This window comes from Pithys albifrons, chromosome 10 (assembly GCF_047495875.1).
Source record: "Pithys albifrons albifrons isolate INPA30051 chromosome 10, PitAlb_v1, whole genome shotgun sequence".
In the NCBI taxonomy this organism is placed as follows: Eukaryota; Metazoa; Chordata; class Aves; order Passeriformes; family Thamnophilidae; genus Pithys; species Pithys albifrons.
In genome coordinates, this window is record NC_092467.1 from 15,436,520 (window position 1) to 15,462,701 (window position 26,182).

The 26,182-nt window shown below is 39.1% G+C and overlaps 1 protein-coding gene across 2 annotated transcripts in view; it reads left to right on the forward strand.

Annotated features, from left to right (window-relative positions):
- The window catches only part of DPYD (dihydropyrimidine dehydrogenase), a 343,167-nt gene extending 319,844 nt beyond the window's left edge, over nucleotides 1-23,323 (forward strand). For both annotated transcript variants that reach the window (XM_071565407.1, XM_071565408.1), the window contains 3 exons: nucleotides 7,896-8,039; nucleotides 19,042-19,182; nucleotides 21,881-23,323. In XM_071565407.1, the coding sequence (XP_071421508.1) occupies nucleotides 7,896-8,039; nucleotides 19,042-19,182; nucleotides 21,881-22,051 (456 nt within the window). In that variant the 3' untranslated portion in view covers nucleotides 22,052-23,323. The remainder of the gene's footprint in view (nucleotides 1-7,895; nucleotides 8,040-19,041; nucleotides 19,183-21,880) is intronic.
- The last annotated feature ends 2,859 nt before the right edge of the window (nucleotides 23,324-26,182 follow it).

The window sequence follows — 26,182 nt, forward strand, 5'->3', positions numbered from 1 at the left end:
GTGCTTGTTTACAAAGCAAATAAAAGTTCCAAGAAAAAAAATCAAAATAACTGAAAGGCAGAGGTCTTTTTTTTTTCTGAATAATTGTTGTGTTCTGTCCTTTATTTTGAAGGCATTTCCACATAATTAAAGGCAATGGTGCCAGAAATGTCTCAGCTCTAAGAAACAGAGCTATGGGAATGTGTGAGCCTATTCATACAAGGGACAAAGTCCCTGTGGCTTCTTGTTAATGCAACTACAGCAGCTCCAGGGGCTGCAACAACTGATGTTGGCCCAAGGGACTCGCTATCACATGGAAACTGAGAGAGTGAAGTATCCCATGCTCTCCCATGACAAGTCTCCTGCCCAAATGCCATGGGAAGGACTCCTGCAGGGTTTCTTGCTGGGGGTGTTGACATAAACCCTAATGCCATCTAGATGGCTCCTTCTTGCCATGGGCTCTTACGGTGCAATGTATGGGACTGACACAGAGAAAAGCAGCTAAGAGAATTTAGCTTTGAAGGCCTGAAAGAGTAAGAATGTCTGACAGAATACAAATTCACATCTTTACTTTCTCCATTGCTATAGTTTTCATTAGTTAGGCAGTTTACCTGTGGGGGAAGCTTGTGCAAAATATTCTCTCCATATATCTATGAATATGAAAGTGTGTGTTATTTGCCACCTTTGGAGGAGCAGAATTCAGCTTCTGGCATTATTGTTGGTCTGTGGTGGGTTTTTTTATTTTGCCATGAGGAATACAAGCTACTTGACATTGTGACAAGATTTTGCTGTTACTGGTGCTGCTCTTTAGTTCTGGGACTTTGTGTTTTCTTTCTCTTTGGAAATGTTGGAGTCATGTTTCATTGTATTCTCTGAGAACAAGGAATAAACCAGATATCACTTCAGGAAACTTCAGTAATCTTTCTGTTGTTATAAAGTTGCAACGGGGTGGCGGCAGACTACTGCATGGAAATCGTTGCATGATGTAAAGTATGAATGTGCAAGCATTACATGTATTTTCAGTATGTAATAAGGATTCTATATGTGTGCAGCTATTTTTAGCACATCAGACTTTAGAAAGAATAAATAGGGATTCAGAAGAAACTGGAAAAAACCCCATTAAAATTGAAACTGCTTTCTCTGGAAAACTATGCATCACATGTAGAAATTTTCCATATGAATAAATGGAGGTTAAAAGTTACTAAAACCTTTGTACTGACATTTAAAACAATCCATACAAACCTGATTTAAATTCTTGTAGCTCCCGGGTGAGGACAACTGTCTACTTCAATGTTTCCCTTGTCTGATTGCCTTTCCATACTATGCTCCCACCTTCAGGACCCTGCTTCGCCTAGTACTCTCCTGAAAGCTGTTCATTCTTGTCTGCAATCTTCATACCTTCAACTGTGTCTGAGGTAGTCACTTGGCTGTGTACCCTCCAAAGGTGTTTCACTCTTAGATTTTACCTGCCCAGCTGTTTGTCTCCCCAGTTGTCTGAAGCCAATGAGAAACCTTCCTGGCTGTAGTCCTCCCAAGGCAGCCAAGGGATGAAGCCCAGCTTTTCTACAGAAGAAAGTGACATTTGGGGAGGATAGCTAAAGCCACCACAGATCAACTGTTCTTCATAGAAAGGGAGTAGTCAGCATGAATTGAGAAAGGGAAAACAACGTTTGACCAACTCAATAGCTTACTGCAGTGAGATGACTGGGATGGCAGATGAGAGGAGGGCACTAGGTGTTAACTTTAGGAAGGCTTTCAGCACTGTCTTCCACAGACAAACTGGTGAAACCTGCTGTAGCTGATTCTGCTCTGAGGAGCGGGTTGGACTGGATGATCTCAAGATAATCCTTTCCAATGTCAACCTCTCTGTGATTCTTTTAGAAATCAAACAACTCTGTGATTCTGCCAAGGTAGTTGACCACCTTTTTCTTTTCAATCATTTAGAGAATTTTTATTTTCCCCCTCTTTATTCTGTATTCTGAGGAAAAGCTGTTGGTTAAGTAATTTCAGGAAAAGATATATTTAGAAAAACAAGTCTGAGAGGAGTCACCTCTTGTTTGAATTGTAAAATACACTAGTGCTTGCCACTACGTGGCAAAGTTTTGGTATGATGATTTTGCATAGCTACTAAATGTTTGGTGAATCTCCACTGCAACCAGTATAGAATATTTAAGCAGTACAATTTTTGTTCTTTTAGAAGCTCACTCTTGTCAGACATTTTCAGTCTTTATTCTTGTTCTCATCTAGTTTTGCTATGTGAAGCAGAGACCCACACTTTGAAAATGTGAAGTACATGAAATCAGGCAATTTGGCTTCAATTTCATTTCTAGATTCATGAGGGATATTGTGTCTCTTAAAATTGTTTACATGTTGAAAGTGCACAAGAGGTATTTGGAGAATGACTGCATACACACCTTCATACCTCAGACTGGAGACGGCACTCAAGTATAAAAGAAATTGGATTATGGCATTACATTCAAAATGGGAAATTCTTCACACATGAGGGAAACAGTATTTTTGAAATGTGTTGCCTCATGACTAAAATGATACTATTATTCCAAATGTTCATGAGATTGTGATACCTGGAATTATTTATGTAAGTTGTTCCTGTACCTTGTGACCACTCCTCCCTGAATATCTTTTAAATAACATTACTATGTTTCAGTGTTCTTTTTGTTGCAATCTCATTAGCACATACTTCAGCTCCACTAGTGTACTTAAGGAGTCTCTTGCTTATTTTTGGTTTATGATGATATCTAGCTGTGCATGGTGGCTGACCTTGACTTGATGTCAGGTGCCCTCCAAAGCTGCTCTATCACTGCCTTCCTCAGCTGGACAGGGGACAGAAAAATAACAAAAGGCTTGTGAGTCAAGGCAATCAGGTTGGTTAAACATGATTTCTCTTTGATGAATCCATGCTGACTACTCCTAAACACCTTCTTGTCTTCCATGTACTTAGAGATGGGCTCCAGGATGAGCCATTCCATCATCCTTTCAGGGATTGAGGTGAGGCTGACTAGCTGGTAGTTCCCTGGGTCCTCCTTGCTCTTTTCAAAGACTGTTGTGACATTTGCTCTCTCCCCATTCTCAGGCACCTCTCCTGATTGCCATGACCTTTCAAAGATGATTGAGAGTAGCTTAGCAATGATCTCCATCAGTTCCTCAATATTTGTGAGTGCATCCCATGAGAGTCCATGGACTTGTGGTTGTCAAATTTGACTAAATGGTCTCTTCCTCAGTCCTCCTTGACTAAGGAGAAGTCTTTCTTACTCTAGACCTTCTTCCTGGTCTGCTGGATCAGGAATTTCTGATGACTGGATTTGGCAGTAAAGACTGAAGCAAAGATGGGGTTCTGTATCTCAGTCTCCTCTAAAACCTCTGTTGCAAGGCTCCTCTGTCCATCCAGTAGTGGGCCCACATTTTCCCTAGTATTCCTTTTGTTACTGAGGTATTAATGTTGTCCCAGAGGCACTACCACTGTTGCTGATGGGCTCAGCCTTGGCCAGTGGTGGGTCCATCTTGCAGCCAGCTGCCCTTCGCTCAATCAGACATAGGAGAAGCTTCTGGCCACTTCCCAGAGAACCCACCCCTGTAGCCCTGCCACTATCAAAACCTTGCCATGGAAACTCAATACACTGTGCCAGCTGAAATCTGTGTCTTCTAACAGTAGATGGCATCCAGCCCCTTAGTAGCAGACAGGCCCCAGATAAGCAGCCCATGACTACACCATGGAGATATGTGGATTTTCCCAGAGTGAGGGGCAGTTCAGTTTCCAAGTTAGAAATAAAGTCTGGATCATCTGATGCATATTGCACTGCCCTGTCCACTGCCTGTTCCAGTGATTAGGCTACATGCTGATGTGCCCATAAAAATTTCAGCAATCTGAAGTGCAGGATTCTCTCTACTTTTTGCCATTAGGAAAGAAAACCTTTTTTAGTTCATAATATGCTCAATTACTTTTAGATTGATCCATGAATAAATTATAATCAAAACAGACTTACTCACCTTAAAGCTCTCTGGCTTAAGGTTTCATTGTTGATTCATTAAGTTGTCAGTTCTGTGTTGGCAGGATAATGCTTTTTTATATCTGAATAGAGACAGTTTTAGTGGAAGATACTGTTATCTTTAAATGAGAGGATTTAGCTTTTTTGGTAAGAACAAATTCATCAATGATGAATCCCTGGAGAAACTACTGAAACAAAAATCATAATGTTGCTGAAGATTTATACAGTTCATCAGTTAAAAGGCAGCTTTGGAAGTGGAGGTCGAGGGAGGATTTGGATTTTTGTTTTCTTTCTGTAAAATGCTCCAGCAAAATATTTCAGGCTTCTAGTTTTGTGATAATGCAATTACAAACAATGAAATAATTCCTTTTAATGTATTTATTTTGGCTCCATTCTTGATGTTATTCCTCCAGTAGAAACACATTGAATTATGTCTATATAGAGGCAGATGGATACAAATAATGCAGCTATAGACATCACTGATACAGATATATAAGTAGACAAGAATTATCTAATTACTCTGCTTGTTGCAATCTTCTAAACACTTGCTATGCTTCACATATTCATATTAATTGTGGTCTTTTTCTAGGCAGATGTTGATATAACAAAGATATCAGTGTATGGAGAGTTTAGTGACACTGGAATATATGGAAATTAAAAAAAAAAAGTACTATATAAAGATTTCAAAAGCAAACAGAGTTAAACACAGCAAGCTCTGTGCTTGTGTTTTCACTGGGAATTTTGTTATTAAATCCTCTATGTGCTTAGGAAGATATCCCCTACAATGACTAGAGGTTGTTTAATTTTAAAATCTCTTAAATATCCATGTCTTCCAGTTATTTCAACATTTCCACTTTTTCTGTATCCAGTAACACACTTCATTAAAATACTGTTTGCCGTTTCATATGGCCTTTGACTGCAAAATGTTTGAAACCACAGCTCCGAACAATAAGCAGTCTCCTCAACATTCCCTGTGTCTGTGCATTACTCATAAGGGGAACCATCAATAAGTCCTTTCTAAGCTCCTGAGGCTACATTTTCATGTATTATGTATTACTAAAGAAATGATTGCTGGTTTTCAGTGTTGTTTGATGAAATTTGACTTGGCTGCTTGTGAACTACTAAACACCAAACACAAAATAACCAGGCCATTTGTATGGGGACACGGTCACCTTCTGTGAAGTCCGTGGAAGCTCACTGTGTAATCCCCAGCCTGGACCAAGACCTGGGTGTTTCTCTAATTATTTTCAATTCCATTTGACCAAATTCTTGATGGAAAAACAGCAGTGCACAGAAAATATGAAGGTTGGGCAATAGTTTTCTAGATTAATCATATTTTCTTTTATTTAAAAAAATTAATTATGTAGTTTAATTTAGCTGAATGCATGTCATTACAAATTATCAGAATTCTGGGACTGATGGCATTTCACACTTTTCAAAATGTCTGTTGTACACTCCAGATAGCAGCTATGTTAGATGTAAAAGTCTAAATACGTTAATCTCACAACTATGAAAATTAATTAACCTTTGTAATTTGCTCTTCTCCTATACAGCAAAATGAATTCTTTTTCCACACTTTTCCTTAGGTCATGTATTTCACTTCAGTATACTCAGTTTTTCTGTCAGTAGAAATTAGGAGATTGGGCATTTATTAAAAGAACAGAAAAGTAAAGGATTTATTCTGCAAAGATGATCTTCATTCAGTCAAGCCATGAACAACTGTCTCCTCTCTCTACTACTTCAGTTAAAACCTCAGCAAAATTAGCTTTGCTACTTACTCTCAAAGTCAGCAATTCAATTCCTGGCCAGACAGGAAAGAATCCAAAAGTGCTTTGTCATCAGGTCTCCTGCCCTCTCAAGCCAAAGTTGTTGGCATCAGCACATAAATTATGGAGAGGAAATAGTTTCTCAGTGACACAGTCACTACTTATTCATAGCCAAAAATGTATTTCTAATTCATGTAGCCTAGTAGACTTACCAGAATTTTTTTATCAAAATTTGGGGGTTTTTTGATTTTTGCTAAAGGTTTTAGGCTTTCTAGAAGTCATGTAAAGAACTGAGTTTACTTGTTTTTGCTTTAGAGCCTATTGATTAGAATGAAATTAGACTAATTCTTCCTTCTACTCATTTTGCTGCTTAAAATAATTCCAGTTTTGCCATCTTATTTGACTTAACCATGTAAGGCCATGTCCTAACTGCTGTTTGCAGTAATTCGTAAAGCCTTTTAAATCCTAGAACATTTCATGTATGGCAACTGCACAGAAAGGAAAGTTTGTTGGATGTCTGTAAGGAAGCCCTTGAATGTGACATGCAGGAACAAAGTTCCCATTGAACAGACACAGTAAAAGCCCTCTGCCAGTGGGCAAACTCGGGCTACACCTTCATTTGGGACAGGTGGGTTCTGCAGCATCCCCCACAGTTCTGGCCTTGCATTTGCCCAGACTGAGGCTTTGTCCCATGATTCAGTCCCAGTCTGTGGGAGGGCATCGTCTCTGGAGAGCCGCAGGAGACTGCAAGGCTCATGCTGACTTGCTGTTAAAATGCATTGAGGCCACAAACCAAGTCTTGGAAGCAGGGGAGTGTTTCAAGGACCTGACCCTCTGGCTGTATGCTCAGAGTGCTTAGCTGAACAGCTAAGAAAGCTCTTTTGTTTGTCATAGCAAGCAGCCTGAGGTCCCAAGGCTGGATATTGTGACTAATGGAATTCATTGAGGAATTTTTCTCCTAAGGATTAGCAGAAGAGCAGGGTAACCCCTTCTGGATTTACTTCATTTTAAAAAATAATAATTTGTAAATTTTTTAATAATTTGGGGTTTAAAATTCACATTGAAATTCCCTCGTTAAAAATTGATAACCACAGCAGTACTGTATCTTGTTCGATATGCTCTTTGAGGTTGTATTATTAGCGTGAATTAATGCTAGCAGCTGCTGAGGCTATGGATCCCCTGTTACTACCTGCTGCTTTCTGCAGTACTTCTGGAGCTTCTGAACAGGGTTTGGTTAGGTGGATAAAATACTTCTATAGAATAAGGAACTAGTTTCGGGGGAAGAAGGGCATGCTCTGTTGTATCAAGCAAAAATCTATTTTTCTACCAGTCTTCACTCACTAAAATCTGTATTGTGGCACGCTACAGTTGTCCATATTTCTGCTAGATAAGCAAAGGGACTTTTTCTTTCAGGAAGCTGAGTGTTTTATGAAATCTGAACCGGCTTTCATGTTCCTGTGTGAGACTCGAGTTTTGCAATTCGGTTAAATGTTCCTCTGGAGTTTCCTTAATTGGGTTCTAGGATTAAATGTTGCAGAAAAGCTTGCAAGTGGGACATAGGGGTAAATTAGGAGATTATAGTGTGTTTCAGTTCATTTGGTGTTCATTAGCCTTACTTTGACAGGTCAAGACAGCCTTCTGTTATCAGACTGCAAAATACATCTTTGTAAGCTTTCAAAAATATGTATTGATATATTCAGATATCAGTACAAATATTCTTGAATACTAGTGGAACTCTTCTAAGTAAACTGATAATTTTCTGATATCTTACCACATAGTATAAAATAAAATATAAATAAAGTTACACATTTGAATTATTTAACATGATACATTTTTATATACAAACAAGTATGCAATGGGGAAATAATAGACTGTTGGATGCTGACCTGCAAATCAGCTATTTTTCTGCTGTGGGATATTAATATTTTAATATTCAGTATATATTTTCAAGTCAGATCCCAGTGTTCATAGTTGATTTTTATTCACTTCTCACTCTGGTGTAGTCTTGCTGATTTCAATTTCAACTTCCTGAATAAGAAGCAAGTCGCAGTCAGCTTGGACTTAAGGTCTCACTCCTGGGATCAGATTCTCCTTTTTGCTACCACCACTTACTAAGCGTAATCATGTTTACTGATTTTTGTTTCAGAAACTACCCAGTTTTGGGCCTTACCTGGAACAACGCAAAAAGATAATAGCTGAGAACAAGATTAAACTGAAGGCACAAAACGTGGCTGCTGTGCTTCCTGAAAAAAAGTATTTCATTCCAAAGAAGCCCATTCCAGCAATCAAGGTAACAAAAATACATGCTTATGAATAAGAAACAATCGACCATCAGGCAGTTGACATGCACAGTCATTTCTAGCAGTTTGAGTTGGTTATTACTGCTTTTAAGCTTGTTAGAGGGCATCAAAGACAACTCTTTATGCAGACTTTCTAGCTTTTAACCAAAATGGATGGGAAATGTTTTGTGATGCACATGTATAGGTATGTCTTTAATGTAATTTTTCAAAATGAAGATATTCAGGCAATGGAACAGTAATTGTAGAACAAGCAGGGGTAATGCCTTGAAGAACAAAGCAGAATTGTTTACAATTTCTTTCAATTTGAATTCTACAGTATGAGCTGTTTTGCATGATACCTTTTGATTACTTGCAATGTGCTAAATGCCTTCATCCCTCATGTAGGATCAATGGAAAAGGTTGGTGTTCAGTACATATAAAAGCTGTGTCATAGGTTTTCAGACTGAACTTTTAAAGCTGGAGAATGTTTGTCTAAGTAGCTGATCCACTGTCTACAATGAGTAAATGTCAAGGCAAAAATAAAACCTGTGACCCCTATCTACTGCATAATACATACACTGAAGATTTTCCTTTGCCTTAGGTAGCCACTATATATCAATAAAATGAAACGGCACTAATTATTTCTAGGTTTTCACTTTAGAGCTTACTTAGACTGCAAGTCTGAATAGGAAAAATAAGTAGGCAATTTATTATTCTTCATTTTAAATCAGGATTCCCATGTAGGCCCCTTAATAAAGCAATCTGAAAATTGTAATTGTTGATCTTGTTGACTGTCTTCCTCATATATGGGAGAATATCAGATATCTACAGGTAGGTAACTTTCACTGTATGATCAGACCTCTAAGAATTATTGCAAAAATGAGACCAAACATAAAACACAATATGAGCAGTGGCTCAAAATAACACATAATTCCCAAGAGAATTTTGCAGTTTACCAATACATCCAGTATTCCAAGCTAACTAGTAGAACAGCAAAACCAGCCAAGGGGAACTTTTGAATCAGCTTCCTGTGTAAGTTAAATAGTTTGCTACGTCTAAAGACCTCTCTCAGGTTTCTGGACTTATTTTAGTTTATGTCACACTTTTGAAAATCACTCCCCTCCTCTTGTGCTGAGGTTCCCTTCTATATGTATACAAAAAGTTCCAAAGAAGAGCAATCTCTCTTTTTTTCCCCCACTGTGATGAGCATTTTCAAAGTCTGCTTGACCTTAGAGGTTTCATGGCTCTGTTCTCTTTGCAGGGAGAGTATTGATGTAGGGAAAAAGAGAAAGAAGCAACAGCCAATAACTGCATTTTCAATGAGATAGCTTGCTTCTGAAAACAGCAGAAAACCAAAAAACTGATACCATCCAAAAGCGAATAAACTGAATAAAGAAAAAAGTTTAGCAAGAGGGAAAAACAGGCATACAGATGTGGGGGGAAAAAAAAAAAAGTTGAGATCAATAATTTATCAAGCCTAACTCGAAGTACAAAATCAAAAAAGATCCAAGTAGTAGGAGATAGATAAAATGAAGAAAAGGGGCCCTACTGCAGGGAAGAAGAAAATGAATTCCCCCAAATACAAACTTTTGTTTATAAGATATTGAATACTTCTGAGTGGTGTCTGAGGAGTTTCTCAGACAGAAAAATCAGGTTAGCATCTTTTTCACACCTTTGGTTGAATGAGACTGAAGCAATGAGAAGATAGGCGTTGCCAAAGCTGACTCGTGACAGTCTTTCAGTCTGAACATCTCTTTGGAAGAGAGTGTTTAAACCATAGGGAGAAAAACAGCAGCAAGAGATGCTGTATTGTGTTTGCATGGCAAGGTTTTAGTAGTGATGGGACTACAGGGGTGGCTTCTCTGAGAAGGTGCTAGGAGCTTTCTAGTGTTCGAGGTGTAGTGAAAGGTGTCCCGGCCCATGGCAGGGGGCTTGGAACTAGATCTTCGAGGTCCCTTCCAACTTAAACCATTCTGTGACTCTAGATGATAGGAACAGCTCCACAGACACCAAGGTCAGCGAAGAAGGAGGGGGAGGAGGTGCTCCAGGTGACAGAGCAGATTCCCCTGCAGCCAGTGGTGCAGACTATGGTGAAGCAGGCTGTCCACCTGCAGCCCATGGAGGTCGACAGTGGAGCAGATCTCCTGCAGCCTGTGGAGGACCCCATGCCAGAAAGAAGGCTGTGACCTCATGGGAAGACTACACTGGAGCAGGCTTGTGGTAGGACCTGTAACCCCATAGAAAGAGGATCCCACGCTGGAGCAGTTTCTCTGTCAGGACTTGAGACCCCATGGAAGGGACCCATGTTGGAGCAGTCTGTTCCTGAAGGACTGCACCTTGTGGGAAGCACTCACACTTGGAAAAGTTCATGAAGAACTGTAGCCCATGGGAAGAACTCGGGAGGAATCCCACATTGGAGCAGGGAGTGTGAGGAGTCCTCCCTGTGAGGAGGAAGGAAGGGCAGAGACAATGTGAAGCTAACCACAACACCCCACAACCCTATCCCATCCCCCTGAATCACCGGGTGGGGAAGAGGTAGAGAATTTAGGAGTAAAGTTGAGCCCAGGAAGAAGGGAGCAGTGGGAAGAAGGGGGTTTCAAGATTTGGTCTTATTTCTCATTATCCTACTCTGATTTAATTGGATATAAATTAAATTAATTTCCCTGAGTTGAGTCTCTTTGACAGTAACTGGTGAGTGATCTCTCCTTGTCTTTGTCTCAGCCCATGAGCTTTTGGTATATTTTTATCCCCTGTCCTGCTGAGGAGGGGAGTGATAGTGAGGCTTTGGTGGACACTTGGTGTTCAGATGGAATGAGTCCACCACAGATGCCCATGAAATAGGAACATACCTGAGTTCTGTTTCAAGTAGGGAATTTGCCACTACAGAGGGAGGTTTTAATAAAGTTGATTATTAGTAGATCCATCTATTATTATATAGTGGTGAAAATCTGCCAGAAAGATTCAGAATATTCATTAATGAAACTGAGTGAAGCTTAATGAAAAAAGGTGACTTATCTGGTACTCTTCCCTGATCAGGAATTCTCCATGGATAGAGGCAAAGGGACTTGGATTTGAGTGATTTATTTGTAACTGTCCAAGAAATGTTCACATCTAGAATTACAGATCCCAGACCATCTCCAAGCAGTTCTCTCTTGGGTGAACCTTTAGACAAAAAGAATAGCATATTCACTAATTGAATATGTAAGTTCAGACTAGGGTATCAAGGGGTAGAAATGGTCAGTTCTCACAGGTTTCCCAGCCTAACTCTAGCTCTCCGGACCAGTGAAGAGACATGGTTGAAAGCTGATCGCATCTGAGATACAGGTGCCCTTGAAAGAGCTATGACCCTTGCACTGGCTGGTTGTATTTTTGGAGAGTTGCTGCAAATTTCCTGATGCCTCCACAAAGTTTACTCATTGACCTAATTGGCTGTGAAGTTGGTAATATGTAAATGCCAATATTTTTATAAATTCCTTATGCTGTCAAATTGGGGGTTTTTTTAAATCAATTTAAAAACCCTGTGTGTTTTCCAAAATCTAACTTAATTTTGGATCTCTTTTCCCATGGTTTTTCTCTTTATTTTCTCTATTTTGCAATATTAATTGAAACTGCATACTTTGATATTCAGCAGAGCTGTTTATTCTTTTCTCAATTGTCTGTAATAACAGAATTTCTGCTGTACATGGATATATGCTCTTTCTTTTCCATTGCAGTTTTGTACAGCTCCCACAGATGTATTTGCCTATCCCAGGTTGCTTCCTTATTACTTTCATTTCTTTCCTTATGTGTTCCTGTGTTTTCTTCCTAATAATTTAGTTCTTTGTCCTTAAGGGCCTATACCACAATATTCGGTCACCATTTATCTGCTATTTTATTTCTTCCTTTTTAACTCCACATGTCTTGCCGTAGACTTGGCCTTTTGCACATACATGTAGGCAAGTCCTTTTTTGCTGATGCTGTAAGTATCCCTCTGGAAGCCAGCACCTGGGGAGGCATTCAGCCCCATTTAGTCCAGTCCTATGCTATATTGGTAAAAGCCTTTTGAGAGGTGAGGAATATTGATCTAGAGACAGCACTACTTTACCATCATGGTGTATAATTTGGATCCTTTCTAGGTTGTATCTGGGTGGTTCAATGTGAGTAATTTTACCTTGTGTATACTTGCCTGGAAAAGACCATATTGTGATCTTCATCATAAATATGGAGCTATTGCATATTTCAGGTAGAACTGTGCATGTGTCTCCCATAATTTATGGGACTCTTAAGGCTGCTACTCCTAAGTATTTAATATGAATCATAGAGATAATTCTCCTGCAGTAGCCCATAAAGATCTCCCTCCCCTCCCCTCCCCTCCCCTCCCCTCCCCTCCGCTCCCCCAGTACCTCAGAGTATATTCTTATTGTATATGTAGGAATAGTTGTGTATATGTAGGAAAGTTCAAGTAACTTTTCATCTTTATATGGGCAGAAGTTCTACAGTTCAAACTTCCTCTTTCCCTCTCGACTCTTGACTATGGCAGAAGGACTGCCTCAAGTGGCTTTGCCATATAATAAAATAGAACAAAGTAATTTCAGTTGGAGAGGACCCACAATGACCATCTAGTCCAACTGCCTAACCACTTGAGGACTGACCAAAAGACAAAGCATGTTATTAAGGGCATTGTCCAAATGCCTCTTAAGCACTGTCAGGCTTGGGGCTTTGACCATTCTCTAGGAAACCTGTTCCAGTGCATTTACCTTTGGTAAAGAAATAATTCCTGATATCCAGCCTGAACCTCCTCAGCACACCTTGGAACCATTCCTACGTGACCTATTGCTGTATCCCAGGGAGAAAAGATCTCTTCCCTCTCCATTGCCCCCATGCAGGAAGCTTTAGAGGGCAGTGAGGTTGCTTCTCAGCCTCCTTTTCTCCAAACTAGACAAGCCCAAAGTCCTTCACTGCCCCCACAGGATGATTCTGCCCTTCACCAGCTTTGTCACCCTCCTCTGGATGCATTTGAGTGCCTTCACATCCTTCTGAAATGGTGGGACCCATTACTGCACACAAAACTCTAGGTGAGGCCACAGCGCTGCTGCACACAGTGGGGTAGTGGTGTTTGCTGCATCCCAGGCTGTGGTTTGCCCTCTGGGCTGGCTGGGCACACCCCTGACTCACAGTGTGCCTGCTGCCCACTAGCACCCCCAGATCCCTTTCTGCAGGGATCTTTATACTTCTGCCTGGTGTAACTCCATCCAGAGTGCAGAATCTGACATTTGGGTTCATTAAATTTCATCCCGTTAATCACTGCCCAGTGCTCCAGGGCACTTTGCTTCCATCAGTAAAACTGGAATGACTTTGTACTCCACATCATAATTGTAACAACAGGACTACATTAGTTGGGGTGCTCTTTTCTATCTTAACATCTTCCTAGTTTGCTTGTCGGTGGTCAGGACAGAACACCAACCAGAAGTTTCCATAAGCTGTCTTCTGTGTTTTCTTTTGCAGCTTTTTTATCTATAATTAATCTGTTGGCAAGACCAGTGAAAGTTACTTACTTTGATAAGCCATTTGGCAAGCTGCATTTTTTTGCCATGATAGTACCTGCTCATCTAGTTTTATAAAATACCTACAAGTTCTTAGGACTTTCTTAATTTTAATTTAATTTAAACAAAAATTTTTATCAACTCTACAGTCTTCTGGTTCAAGTATTTTCCTGAAACACACCCAAACATATGAACATCATCACATCTAAACCAGAAAATAGATACAGTTTGCTCTGTTAATATTTTCCCTTTTCTGAACATTGATCCTTTTATTCCACATCTTTATTTTTTGCTCTGTTTTTGCACTTTAGCCAACTTGCAATCCCACTTCATGGCTACTTAATTTCAGAGCTGTGTAACAGACCTCTGCCAGAGGCCTAGTCAAACATTAAAATTACCAGGATTTCTTATTTTTGAGGGGATGTTATTATTATTATTTATTACCTCGTAGTCTTCATAAAGAATTGTGATAGATTCACAAGGCATAATTTTCATTACAGAAACTATATTGAATTATATCATAAAGGTTCATCTAAGCATTTGGACAATACTCTCAGGCACATGGTGTGATTTTTGGGATTGTCCTGTGCACAGCCAGGAATTGGACTCAATGATGTGGGCCCCTTCTGACTCAGGATAGTCTATGATTCTATGATTTATTCTGTAAGCCTCACTTTAGCTAGTACTGCAACTATTTTACTTGAAAACAAGGCTTAGAGGTCCCTAAATCTCAGAACACCTCTTCTAAGTATTGGCAAAGGATCTATAATCTTTCAATGCAGCATTACTTTTAATGAGATGTACGTGGTTTTGTTAGCTACTTTACCATAAATTGACCTTGGTCATGTACCCTCAGATTCTGGTGACTTTTTCTTCTTTAATCCATAATTTTGTTTCTAACATTTCTTCTTTTCATCTCTCACCCTCTTACAGTACCTCACCTTGATTACCAAAAAAGATTATGTGGAAGGGAGATAACTCCCTCATATGTGTTCCCTTTGAACTTGCTATATGAGATGCAGTACCTGCACTGTGTATGGCTTTCTAATGTTCTCATGAGAGGCCTGTGATATTCATCATCTCTAGAGCACAGTGGGATCTTATACAAAAGGGTCCGTATGAAGATGGGCACAGCAGGTCTACAAGTAGCCATAGCTGAATCATGAATTGTATTTACAAATACAGGTTTACTAATATGATGGCTAATGAAAAGCTAATCATCAGAAAATGTTTGATACATTAAGATTAAAATGCAGCTTTTATAGCATTGCAAAAATAATATCCTACTGAACAGATCTGCTCCTTGTGTGTACTCAAAAATCACATCTGCCTAGCTTAGTGACAAAATGAATTTTTTTCTGTACTCATTAGTAACATAAAACTAATGGATTCTGCTCTGATTCTCTCCATAGCAACTGAATTCCCTGCCAGTTCTAGTTGCATGACTACATTTCTCTCCCAGTTCAGTCAGTATAGTTTTGTTGAGAAGAGCAGGACAGCACAGCAGTAATCAAAAAGAGCACTCCATGTCCCTGCCCTCTCAAAGGTGCAGCTTTGGACAAAATTTAACTTCCATCTTTCTTTTTTTTTTTTTTTTTAATTGCTGCTGGTAATGCATAAGCCAGAAAGAACACAGCTTGACTTTCAGAACCTGGCTCCTGTTTGCAGGTCTGGCAGTTGGGAAAAAAAAATCTGTAAACATTGCAAATTTGATCTGGAGGCCATTGAGATATACCAAATGTGGAATCCCATAGTGCCATTTTAGACAGTTGCTTTTTGGAGTGAAACCACTTTAAACAGTGAAAGTTGATTATTTCTTGCTGCACTGTTTATTTTGCTCCAAACATTTATGATTTGATGAAAACAAGAAGCTTTGAGACGCTGTAAAAGAGTGCACCTGCAGAACATCTTTTAAGTACCATTGCTTTTTTAGTCAATAATGTCTTGAAACTTTGCAAATTAATAAAGGTACAGTTTTTGCTTGAGAGAAAGAAGTGATTCAAAGACATGTCACCAAAGAGTGTAAATGAGCAGTAAGTCATTGACACAGTCTTTTGAAATCACTTTCAGGCCTCTAAAATGCTGTCATCCTCCCTATTTGGGATTCTGAGTCCCCCGAAAGTGATTTTTTGAGCTGCTGGGGTTTTTTTTATTCCCTTTGTAAGTCTGTAGCTGGAAAAATCAATTTAGATCATGTTGTTCCAAGAAGCCACTTCCTGAGCTTTCTAATGGTATCCTAAACCTTGGAGTGCCTCCCCCCTGTCCTCCAGCTGTTTCCCTGGAAGGCCATTAACCACCTCACTCCTTTCCCATTTAAAAAGCCATTTCTAATTTCCAGCTATGAATTTATTCACATCTGGGTTATAATCGTGTGTTCTCATGCCAACATTGTCATTTAACTTAAATAGCTCTTTTCTCTCCCTGATGTATGTATAGACACCATATTCCTGCTTTGCCTTCATCTTCCCAGGCTAAACATCTTATAATGTTCATTTTTGTCTTCTGTCACAAGCAAGGCCCTCCATTCCATGATTATTTGAGTAGCCCATCTCTGCAACTTGCTTGAGCTTTGTGGGTTTTTTTAACATCCAAACAATATTTAAAGCATACAAATGTGAATCCAGAGCCTCCCTGAGAAAATTACCTATGCTATTTAAGCGCATGCTTTTTTAAGATTGAAAAGCCCTTCACTTTCAGAAATCTTCCCATGTTGATACTTTTGCCACAGGGCCAGGGAATGAAAAGCTTCTTCACTGTATGTTGTACAGGTGTTATATCAGTTCTTTAAACTCTTCAGTATGCAGATCATCACTTGCAGGAGACATGTATTTGTGACAGTGGATGTTTAGGGCTATATACACACACGAGAGGATACTTAGTATTGCTGGGGGCAGTAGATCACACAAAGATGTGTATTTTGAAACCTGTAGCAGGTTCAGAAGACACGGCTGTCAATAGACAAGCCTACATGAGAGTTGAAACAATCTGGAGCTGAATTACACCACTACAATATTTTAACTGACACGAGAGACTGCAGGCACCTGACAACTGTAGAAAGCTGAGAACTGCTGTAAATCCAGTAAATCCATGAGTGTTTCTGAGTAAGAAGTGGAAATGAAAAGACAGGGGTGTGAGCAGTTCCTAGATCATATTTGATTTAGTTACTATAGCTCTTCTTCAGTGGAGTCACAGTAAAGGGCTGCATGTTCAAGTCTTGTTCTAGTGAAAAGTATTAGCTGAAACACTTTCATAGTAGTTAATTGACCTTTTACAGTAGTTTAAGCAAACAGATTTTACTTCAAATTTGCAATGACTTTGGACCCTGCACATAATCGGCTTGCACAGCTCTATTGATGAGTGCTAACTCATTAAGCTGTGATAACTTGCTCACAGTCATCTGTCCATGCTCATCACGCTGCCTTTAGCAATGTGCCATAGCTGTTTTATGCTGGAAGAGCATTAATGTTCTCTGCATGTTGCTGAGAAGAACTGGAAGGCTTTTAGCATTGAATGAATGCAACCAAGGTATTTCACATGTCAGCAAATTAGGGGTTTGGCAGAGAGGAAACATTTGAGTGGTTTTGGAACAAGAAAACAGTACAGTTTGCCAGTCTTTTTTCCTGGGCATAGGATTTGGTTGAATTTCCTACCTCAACAGTCACTAGAAGCAAATTCATAGACCCTACAACTGCATCCAGTGAAGAAACAAATTCTTCTCTTTACATAAAAGTACTATTGTACAAGTACTGAAGGCCAGGTAGACCTCATCCTTTCAAAAAGTAGAGCTGTTTTTGCAAGTTCTTAGCAGGCTAGGAAGACAACGTTGGACTCATTTCTGCATTTAATTAATGTAGCGGAGCATTCCTTTAGAGGTAGCATTGATAAGGCCACATTAACCCATTGCTCTGATGTGGCAGAGGAATAATTAGGGATGTTTGGGGTTTTTTTCAAAGTAAGGCTGCCCAAAGTAAGATATGTGATGAAAATATAAATTGCTGTAATCCAGTTCTTTGCATGGGCATTGTATGAGATTATATATTATGCAGGTTAAATACAGCATACTACTAGATACTGAAAATGGTTGCTGATAATTTCAAAGTAATTTTGGGACTAACAGGAATAAGGTTAGTATTGCTTGTTCAAAAATATTGAGAAAACGGAATTCAAAAAGATATTTTAACAAATTTTTTGGCAATGCAAGACCAAAGATAAACACTTTGAAGCTTGTAATTTTGGGTAGACTTGTCTGTGTCTCTTTTTTTGCCTTGCTCTTAAGCAGTTTTCAACTGACTTGGATCAAATTTCATAATCAGAATCATGGTGACTTCTTAGTTTATTACAGCAGAATGATTTTTAAGCCAGTTATCCTATGACTCAATGAGATTTCTCTAATACTTACTCAACAGCTGTACTCCTTTTTAAAGCAAAAGTGAAATGTACTGTTGCATCACATAACCTTCCTTTACTTTATTTTAACAATGTAGAATCTTGTACCTAAAGTTGAACTTGTTTTGCAACATGTGAACTTGTAGAAGTGTGCTTAGTAAATTCTCAAAAAATCCGGGCAAGCAATACAGTGTTCAGAGTGAATCTTTTAAAATGCAGTCATGTTCATCATCTCTGCTGTACTTGCACAAGTTAAACTAATTTAATGGAAGAATGGCAGGAGAGAAAAGGACATGGGCCCTCTCCTGTCTCTACCACTGACTGAGTGAGGCTGAACTGTCTCTGAACAGAGCAGTTTCCCTTGATGTAAAATGGAAATGGTTTGCATTTGCATCAGGTAGGTCCCCAACAACTTCTTTTAGAGGACATATCTTCCCTTTGTGGTATGTACCCATATATTGTGCTGCCACAAACCTTTTGCAGCACTGGTGTGTAAGGTTAATGCCATAAGTTCCTCTCAGTGAAGTCAACAGAACTTGCAGAATTAGACCCAGAGCTTACTTCTGTACAGTATTTTTAATTAACTGATGATCATGTCTTTCGTGCATCTTGCTGAAGAAAGAGTGGTTATTGTTCACTCTCTTAGTTTTTTCATCATGCCCCTTTCTTTTCTTGCTACGAATTCTTAAATCTGTGCTAGTGAGAAATGACCAAAGGTGATGTGATTGTAGCATGTCACTCATGTTTTGCATTCCATTTTATTCCTTGAAGTTTTGCACAATAACATCAAAACAATAGCACATGCAATATTAAGTGCAATATCAAGTACTATATCTGTAACCTATTTGTAGAACAAGTTGGTACACTAATGTATACTTCTAGTACTGCCTGCATTCAAAATGTGCCTGTATGGAGCATTCTTCTTATTTTACAGGAGTTATGAAGGTCAGCAACTTGGAAATTTATAAGAAAAATCCTAAACATCATCAAAACATGTGACCAAATCTTCCATATTAAAGTACCAGAGGGCTCTCCTGTGCAGCTGTAGAAACTGCTTTGGTATCTTATTTGTATAAATGAGCCAATAACTTTATTTTTTCCCTAGGATGTAATTGGAAAAGCACTGCAGTATATTGGAACATATGGTGATCTGTGCAACACAGAGCAAGTTGTGGCTCTGATTGATGAGGAAATGTGCATCAACTGTGGCAAATGCTACATGACCTGTAATGATTCTGGCTACCAGGTAAGAGCACAGCTGTAATTAGTATAAAGACACAATGAGTTATCTTTCTGCTGCTGGGAAGAAAGAATTCACCTTCTGTTAATGAGCAGGTGGTAAAAACAGATGCCTAAAATACTGAATTCAAACCCCAGCATGCTCCCAGGCCAAGGTGCACAAGCCCTGCCTGAGGTGCCTGTTTGGCAGTGACACCACCCAGCTGAGTGTGTCACTGTCACGGGCCCTCCCTAAGTGCAAGTGGAATTCTTTTTAGGAGGAAGAAAATTATGGAGTCCCAGGTTAAATAGCAGTAAATGTAGTTCTTGATGGTTTTCAAATACATAATGGAGAAAGGGAGGACTTTATCCCTTCCCACCCAGAGGATGGAAGGAGACAAGGGCTGGTCTTATTGCCAAATGCTTTTTAAGAAACGTAGTCCTTGTTCCCTCAGCATAACTGAACTTGAAACTAATTCTAGTTTTAGGCAGGTGGGGTTTTGTTTTCCTCTTGATTGAGTTACAAATCCTTTCTCCAGGATAACTGCCAGAGTTTAGAGCAGCAGGCTGAAGTTTGCAGAAATCATCGTGACCAGAAAATGGCACAATTTTGAGCTGAGGCTCCTCTTTGCAGCAAAGTATTTCTCTGTTTTCTGTGCAATATGGTAACAGAAGATATATGAAGTGTATCCACATGTCTACGTGCCATTCTGTGACACATCCACTGGAGCTGATGGACTGGTTTGCAGTAAAAAAGGCAGTATAGGAGGACTCATGTTCTCTTAGAAAACCAGAATACAGTCCAGAGTAACTATCATGGAGTCCCATACGCAGTAAGCAATAATTTCTACACAAATTTTCCCATACATCTTAGTCTGAGAATAACTTATCAGAAACAAATCCTTAACTGAGCATCATTTCCTCTAGACACCATGAGTTTTTGTTCATCTTTAGTTCAGTCTAATTAATAGTAGGTCTGATGAATTGAACTCATACAGTCACAGAAAGAAGTCTTCCATTTCAAATCAGTTGCTGCAATTAAACAAGTATATCAGAGCAAAGGCAAACATGAGTTTTTTCCACTGATATGGAAAAATTAATCTGGCATTTATACGAAAATAGATGACTACAGTAGCCTTTTAACTGTCTAAGTTTCTTCTTAACACTGCAGTCGTCACCTCTTCCTCTTCCATCAGCTTTTCCATTGAAGGGGAGTATAGAGCCCTTGGTGAGCAAAAGACTGGGATTATATTTAATAAAACTTTATTTTCTGTGACTGGAAAAAAACTCAGCACCAAAAGAACCAAATTTTAAAGCCCCAGTTTTTCTAGGCTCAAAAAAAGATGTTTTTTCCTTATTTAATTAAGGAAATTTAAAAGAAATTAGTTGCAAAGAATTGCAAAGGAATTCTTAATTGGAAATAAATGAACAACACACCCCTCAACCCTTCAAAATAGCATCTGCTTTATGCTTCCCTTTGTTTCAAAAATTTCCATGCTGCTTTACAGAGCTGTCACCTTGTATGTCTTCAACAGAAAAGCTTTCCTTAATTTAGTGTCACCCTACAGTCCTGACTTCCTCTCCCTCTCTGAACTCTCTTTAAAGACATGCATTGTTGTTAGCGAGAGAGAAAGGCATCCTCCTTAAATACTTACAAGCCAGACCTCTCTTTGTGCTCAATCTAAACTAAAACTCATAGATCCAGGGCAGTTATTACTGACTCCATGCCCTCACTGGTTGCTACAGCAACTTCTGCTTCTTCTGAGCAATGAAACCCCAAATGCTGCAAATCTGCCTTTGGAGTCAACCTGCAGCAGCACCCAGTACCTCCCATCACCTCCCTGTCTGTCCTAGTTGCTGACAGTGGTCAGGGAGTTTTGCTAAGGCACTGCTTGTTTTCAGAGAAGCCAGAGTTCAGCTTTCAGGCCTGATTTCCCCTCCTAAACTCTTAAAAGTAGATATTCAGTGTTTTGGGCATTTTTTTAATGTTTTACTTTTACAGTCTTGTTTCTTAGATATTGAAGCTTTTGAAGTTGTGTGATGATTTTGTTTTTGTTTTTAATTGCTATTTCCATTATACCAGCAGCTTATTTCATTGAGACTGCAATTGTTATTTCACATTCAAATACACTTATCACCCTTATTGGTAATGAGGATTCACTGCATGGAACATGAGAACTAAAGCAAGCTCTGCCTGCCCCAAACTCTGATATCCCCTTTGAAGATTTGCAAAGGAAAATAATCGCATGAGGCACAGTGTGCTGTTTTTCTCTACTGTTTATTACATTAGATTTTTTCCTGCTGTGCTGAAAATAAAAGTCAAAAGAACGCATTCTGACCAGCATTGTGCTGAAGCTATACACGTGTTGTGTCTCCTCTGAGCCAATAACCCGGGCACATTGTTATCTTACAAAGTATTTCCTTCATTTGAAGGAGAAATACCTTCTGGGGGTTTCAATATCATGGGCCAAACTCCTCCTTTTGTAACCAGCCCTTGTGACCCATGAGCTTTTGCCGAGGTGTAATTTGGCCCACATCTCTAATTTTACAGTGTCTGGAGGGGAGGTTGTTTTGTTCCCTGCCAGCTGAACAGTTGCTATAGCTGCACTGCAGAATCACACCAAGATGTCTCCAAGTGCTGTAGCACAGGAAATGCAGACACTGAAATGGGAGCAATTTTGACCTTTTTTGTGCGTGACATCAATAATGTTTATTCCTGTTCACAGGCTATTCAGTTTGATCCCGAAACCCACCTGCCCACGGTTACTGACAGCTGCACAGGCTGCACCCTGTGTCTCAGCGTCTGCCCTGTTATCGACTGCATCCGCATGGTTTCCAGGACAACACCCTACGAACCAAAGCGTGGGCTGCCCTTAGCCATGAACCCCGTGTGCTGAGGTGATCAGTCCCACAGCTAATGTGAACTTTACACTTGTTTGATGCAATTGATTTGCTTTCTAATTAGTCCGTGAACATCTACTCATATAAAAAATGTGATATTGATAGCCATTACAATGAACGCTGATTTCCAGTTACTATTTTTACAACAATTAAGTTCTGAAATTACAGAAAGGTGGTTGTGGCTGTCAGCTGTCCACTATTTGAAGTGTTACTTTCTCCTTACAAATTCATGCTGTGATTTCAAAATTTCTCTATAGACTCTTTAATCTCTATGTATTTTCTGGCTGGAAATATAGTTAAGAAAGCATTTTTAATGAACTACAAATCAATGTACAAGCTAACTGTTTTTAAGGGGGGCATTTTGTAATTAAACATTACATTTAATTGTAAAAGTTTCTTAGAAGATGTAATTAACTACATAGCATTCATACAAAGCAATGGGCTTCTATTTTTCTATAGACAGAAATGAAAGGGAGTTTAAAATAGGATTTAAGAACTGGATTAATCACTTTCAACTACTACAACATATGGTAGTATATTTTTATAATCTTTTCTAATTCTTTCTCACACTAGTCACTTTACAGAATAAATTTACCTTGCACTGACACATGCTGGACTGCTCAGATTTGTGTGTTGCATGGGTAGCTTGAGTGTTACTTCCTCGCCCTGTGAACATTTGTAACACCTCTCCGCAAACAGTTAAACCAGCTTATTAGGAAGTCCAAGTTATACTTCAGGATTCAGAGAAGCAGCGACATTTTTAGGTCCAAGCTCATCATCTAAATAACTTTTTAATTGTGCCAATTAATGTTGCAGAATGTACACGTTACAGGTCAGAGAGCTGATTACGTGCAAATGGACTACATACCCCGCAGGCTGCATTTGCCAAACACAGACACACAGGGCAAACTGGCAAGGTGATTTCCCCCAGTGCTGGCCCTTCATCCTTACTAGTTATGTATGGTTGTAATAGTTTTGCAGACAAAAATAAATATAGATTTGTCTGTCTTGCTAAGCAATATCTCAATTTTAATCCATTTTTCAATCACAGTAGGAACTTTCTAATATGAACATATTGCTGTCCGCTTTACTCCACTTAAGAATATAAAGCCTTTAGTTTCATAATAATAATAAATGATCTATCAATTCAATTTCTCATAGCGTATATTGTGAGTGCCAAAAGTGTTGATTAAAAATATACTGTGCTTTTTGTTTTTTGATTTATGAATTTCATACTGAGTTATAAATAAATATGAAACCAACTTGGATTTGTTTGTGGTATTTTTTTTCATTTACTAAACAATTTCTTTTTTTTAGAGCCTTGTCAGTTGGTGTTTCATGATCTCTAAGATTCAGACCAGAAATCATTAATGAGTTAATTTATGTGTACATTATTTCATTGATTGTCTACAGTGCAGAATGCATCATGCTCTTTGCCCCTCTTGGCACCTTCTTATTTACCTTTGACTTGCCTTCCTTTTGCCTCCCTTCCCCACACAAACATGCATTTTTTAAAATGTCATTTCATTTAGTGACCTTGAACCACCAACAATGTTTGGGTGGCACTTTGGGCTTGCTTGATGGGATCCCTTGGCAGGCTCAAGCCCAGTAGTGTCTCCACTAACAGTTTTCTTGCCATACTTTAATTTTTCGATGTATCATTGTGGATTATTCACACTCAGATGAAACAGGAACAGATAGTCATACTGCTTAGAAAATCTTTGCCGAAACTCCTTTAAAGTTCTTAGTTTCCTGATAGTGTCTTATCTTACATTAGCTACAGAGGACTCACAGGAAGAACAAGCTGTTTCATGAATGTTAGTGGCAAAGTTTGTAGAGTCTCTGCATGTGCTGCTTGTACCTGTGCTGAGGAGCTGCCTGACAAGCAGCATGCCCTTGAGTGGGGCAAAAAAAGACATCAAAATCAGATCACTTGAAAGTAATATTTTATGTTCTCAGAGAGCAGATGCAAGAAAAAGCAGATATCTTCTACTTGGCTTTTACCATGTACTTCTTATTTCATATCCTGAGGGTGAGAGGTAGCATATCACCTGTGACTGAGTTGGGCAGCTTCTCCAGATCCTCTGTTGCTGCATCCGCAGACCTGATTACCTTGCTATCCTGAAGGCATCACATCTGGTAGCCTGACTTCTTTTAAATACAGGACAATGCCAAGAGACCTAATTTAAGTATCTAAGCACATGTACATCCTAAGTGCAACAAAAACTCCAGCTTTTTCCGAGGATATTCAGTAGTCACAGGACATCCAGTATTTCCAACTAGCCATAAAGTAATCTTTGGAGGGGTAAAGGCATTCTTGCTGAATTAAGACTATAATCAAGACTATAATTTGTTTACCAAAGAAGGAATAGTGGAATATGTTATTGAGGTTTCTTTCTTACTACCCACTCTCTCCCCTACTCTTTTTTGGTCAAGTCCATTAACGGTTTCAGGAAATGCATTCCCAAATGCATGTGAATAGTTTCTAAGTCATCAGGGTAAGGCAAGTTGTAAACAGGCAGGGGAGAGAGACACAAAGGACATGTTCCTGGGATTTATAGGTTTTTCATATTGGTCAAGGTGAATCCATCCCATTTGGTGCATTTAAGAGCCAAGGAAACAAATTAGAAAAATCTGATCTGGTCTGCAAGCACTGTAGCCAGTTATTAAAAAAGAGATATGAATTTTCACAGGGTAAAAGGCTCCAAATTAAGCTCATATATTTCAGTGATTTAGTTGCATATTTAAGGAATTAAGTATTATTAAAGACATGATGGTTGACATCCTCCAATCTTAGCCCTTGCAGTTTTTAGACATGTTGTCCTCCTGGTTACTATTATAAAATATTGTAAACTGTACTTGAAAAATTAAATTATGGTAGATGTGCCATAGCTCATCCTCCAGTAGCATGTTCTTACATCATATTCCTGAATAGAAAATCCTCCCCATGTTCCGTGTATGCTCTGCAGCCCAGAAAAAGCTGCCAGAAATGCTTGTGTGAATCCCAATGCACCCATACATGTTCATTGGAAAAAGAGATGTTTTGCCTCACTAACAGACTATACAGGCAGTTTGGTTTTTGGGCCTCCAGGATGAGCTGATGTTATATTTCCAAGGCACTGGCTTGGCAACATTATTAACCACATTTGAAAAATTACATAGGATTTTTAAAATACATGATTTCCTGATTTAAAATGAAATATTAATTTGATCTCATAACAAAATTAAAACTAGTCATTGAATGAATCTGTTGGGCACCCTGTATCTTCAGTGCTGAAGCCAAAGTACATATATACTGCTCCTTGCTCTGAGATGTTACCAATTGCTGGAGGAACCCTTTTGTAGCAGTTACCCATGTGCTCAGTTCATAAAATTTGTCAGGAGCACAATCTAAGTTACCCATCTAAAACTGCTGCCTCTCTTGTCGTGTCTTGGAGGACACAGAGCTTTGGGAGAGGTGACATGGCAGCCGCAGAGTCGCTCACTGTCACTTTTGCTGTCTCCCCACCTTCTAGTACGTCACCTTTGTCTCCCCCAGCTTTGTTGTCTTTAAGCCTTTTATCTCAAGGTGGCAAAAGCCATTGCTAGATTCAAGGCAAATGATCCAAACTCCAATTGAGTGCCATCAACCTCAAGCCTCATAAAACCACTTCATTTAACACAAGCCAAGACTGTAGCCTTAGAAACAAAATGTTAAGCATAGATACTTCCATCAATAAGATCTTGCATACACCTTCTATATGTATGTTTCATTATTTATCTACTGTAACATGGGGTTGGGCATGTTGTTAAAATTTTATGTTTTTCAACATGTTTCCTAGTAGAAAATATTTTTTTAGATAAAATATTTATTTTATTGGCAAAGGTTTCACTTCACTAGGCAGTTCCCTTCTTTGATGAACTGTGGAAGATAGGTTTTCATTGGCAACATCTGGCAACCTGGCAGACATTCTCGGCAGCTGGATTGGTAACTTCAGAGTTGCTTCTGGGTCTTTCATATAATTAGTCTGCTTATGGGCCATCTGGGTTGCTTTGTTTTTGCTGTTGCTGTTTCCTTTTTTTTTTTTCTGAGGAGCTGTAAGCTTTCCAGTTATTTCTCCAGGAGATCAGTCTTGTGCAAATGTCCA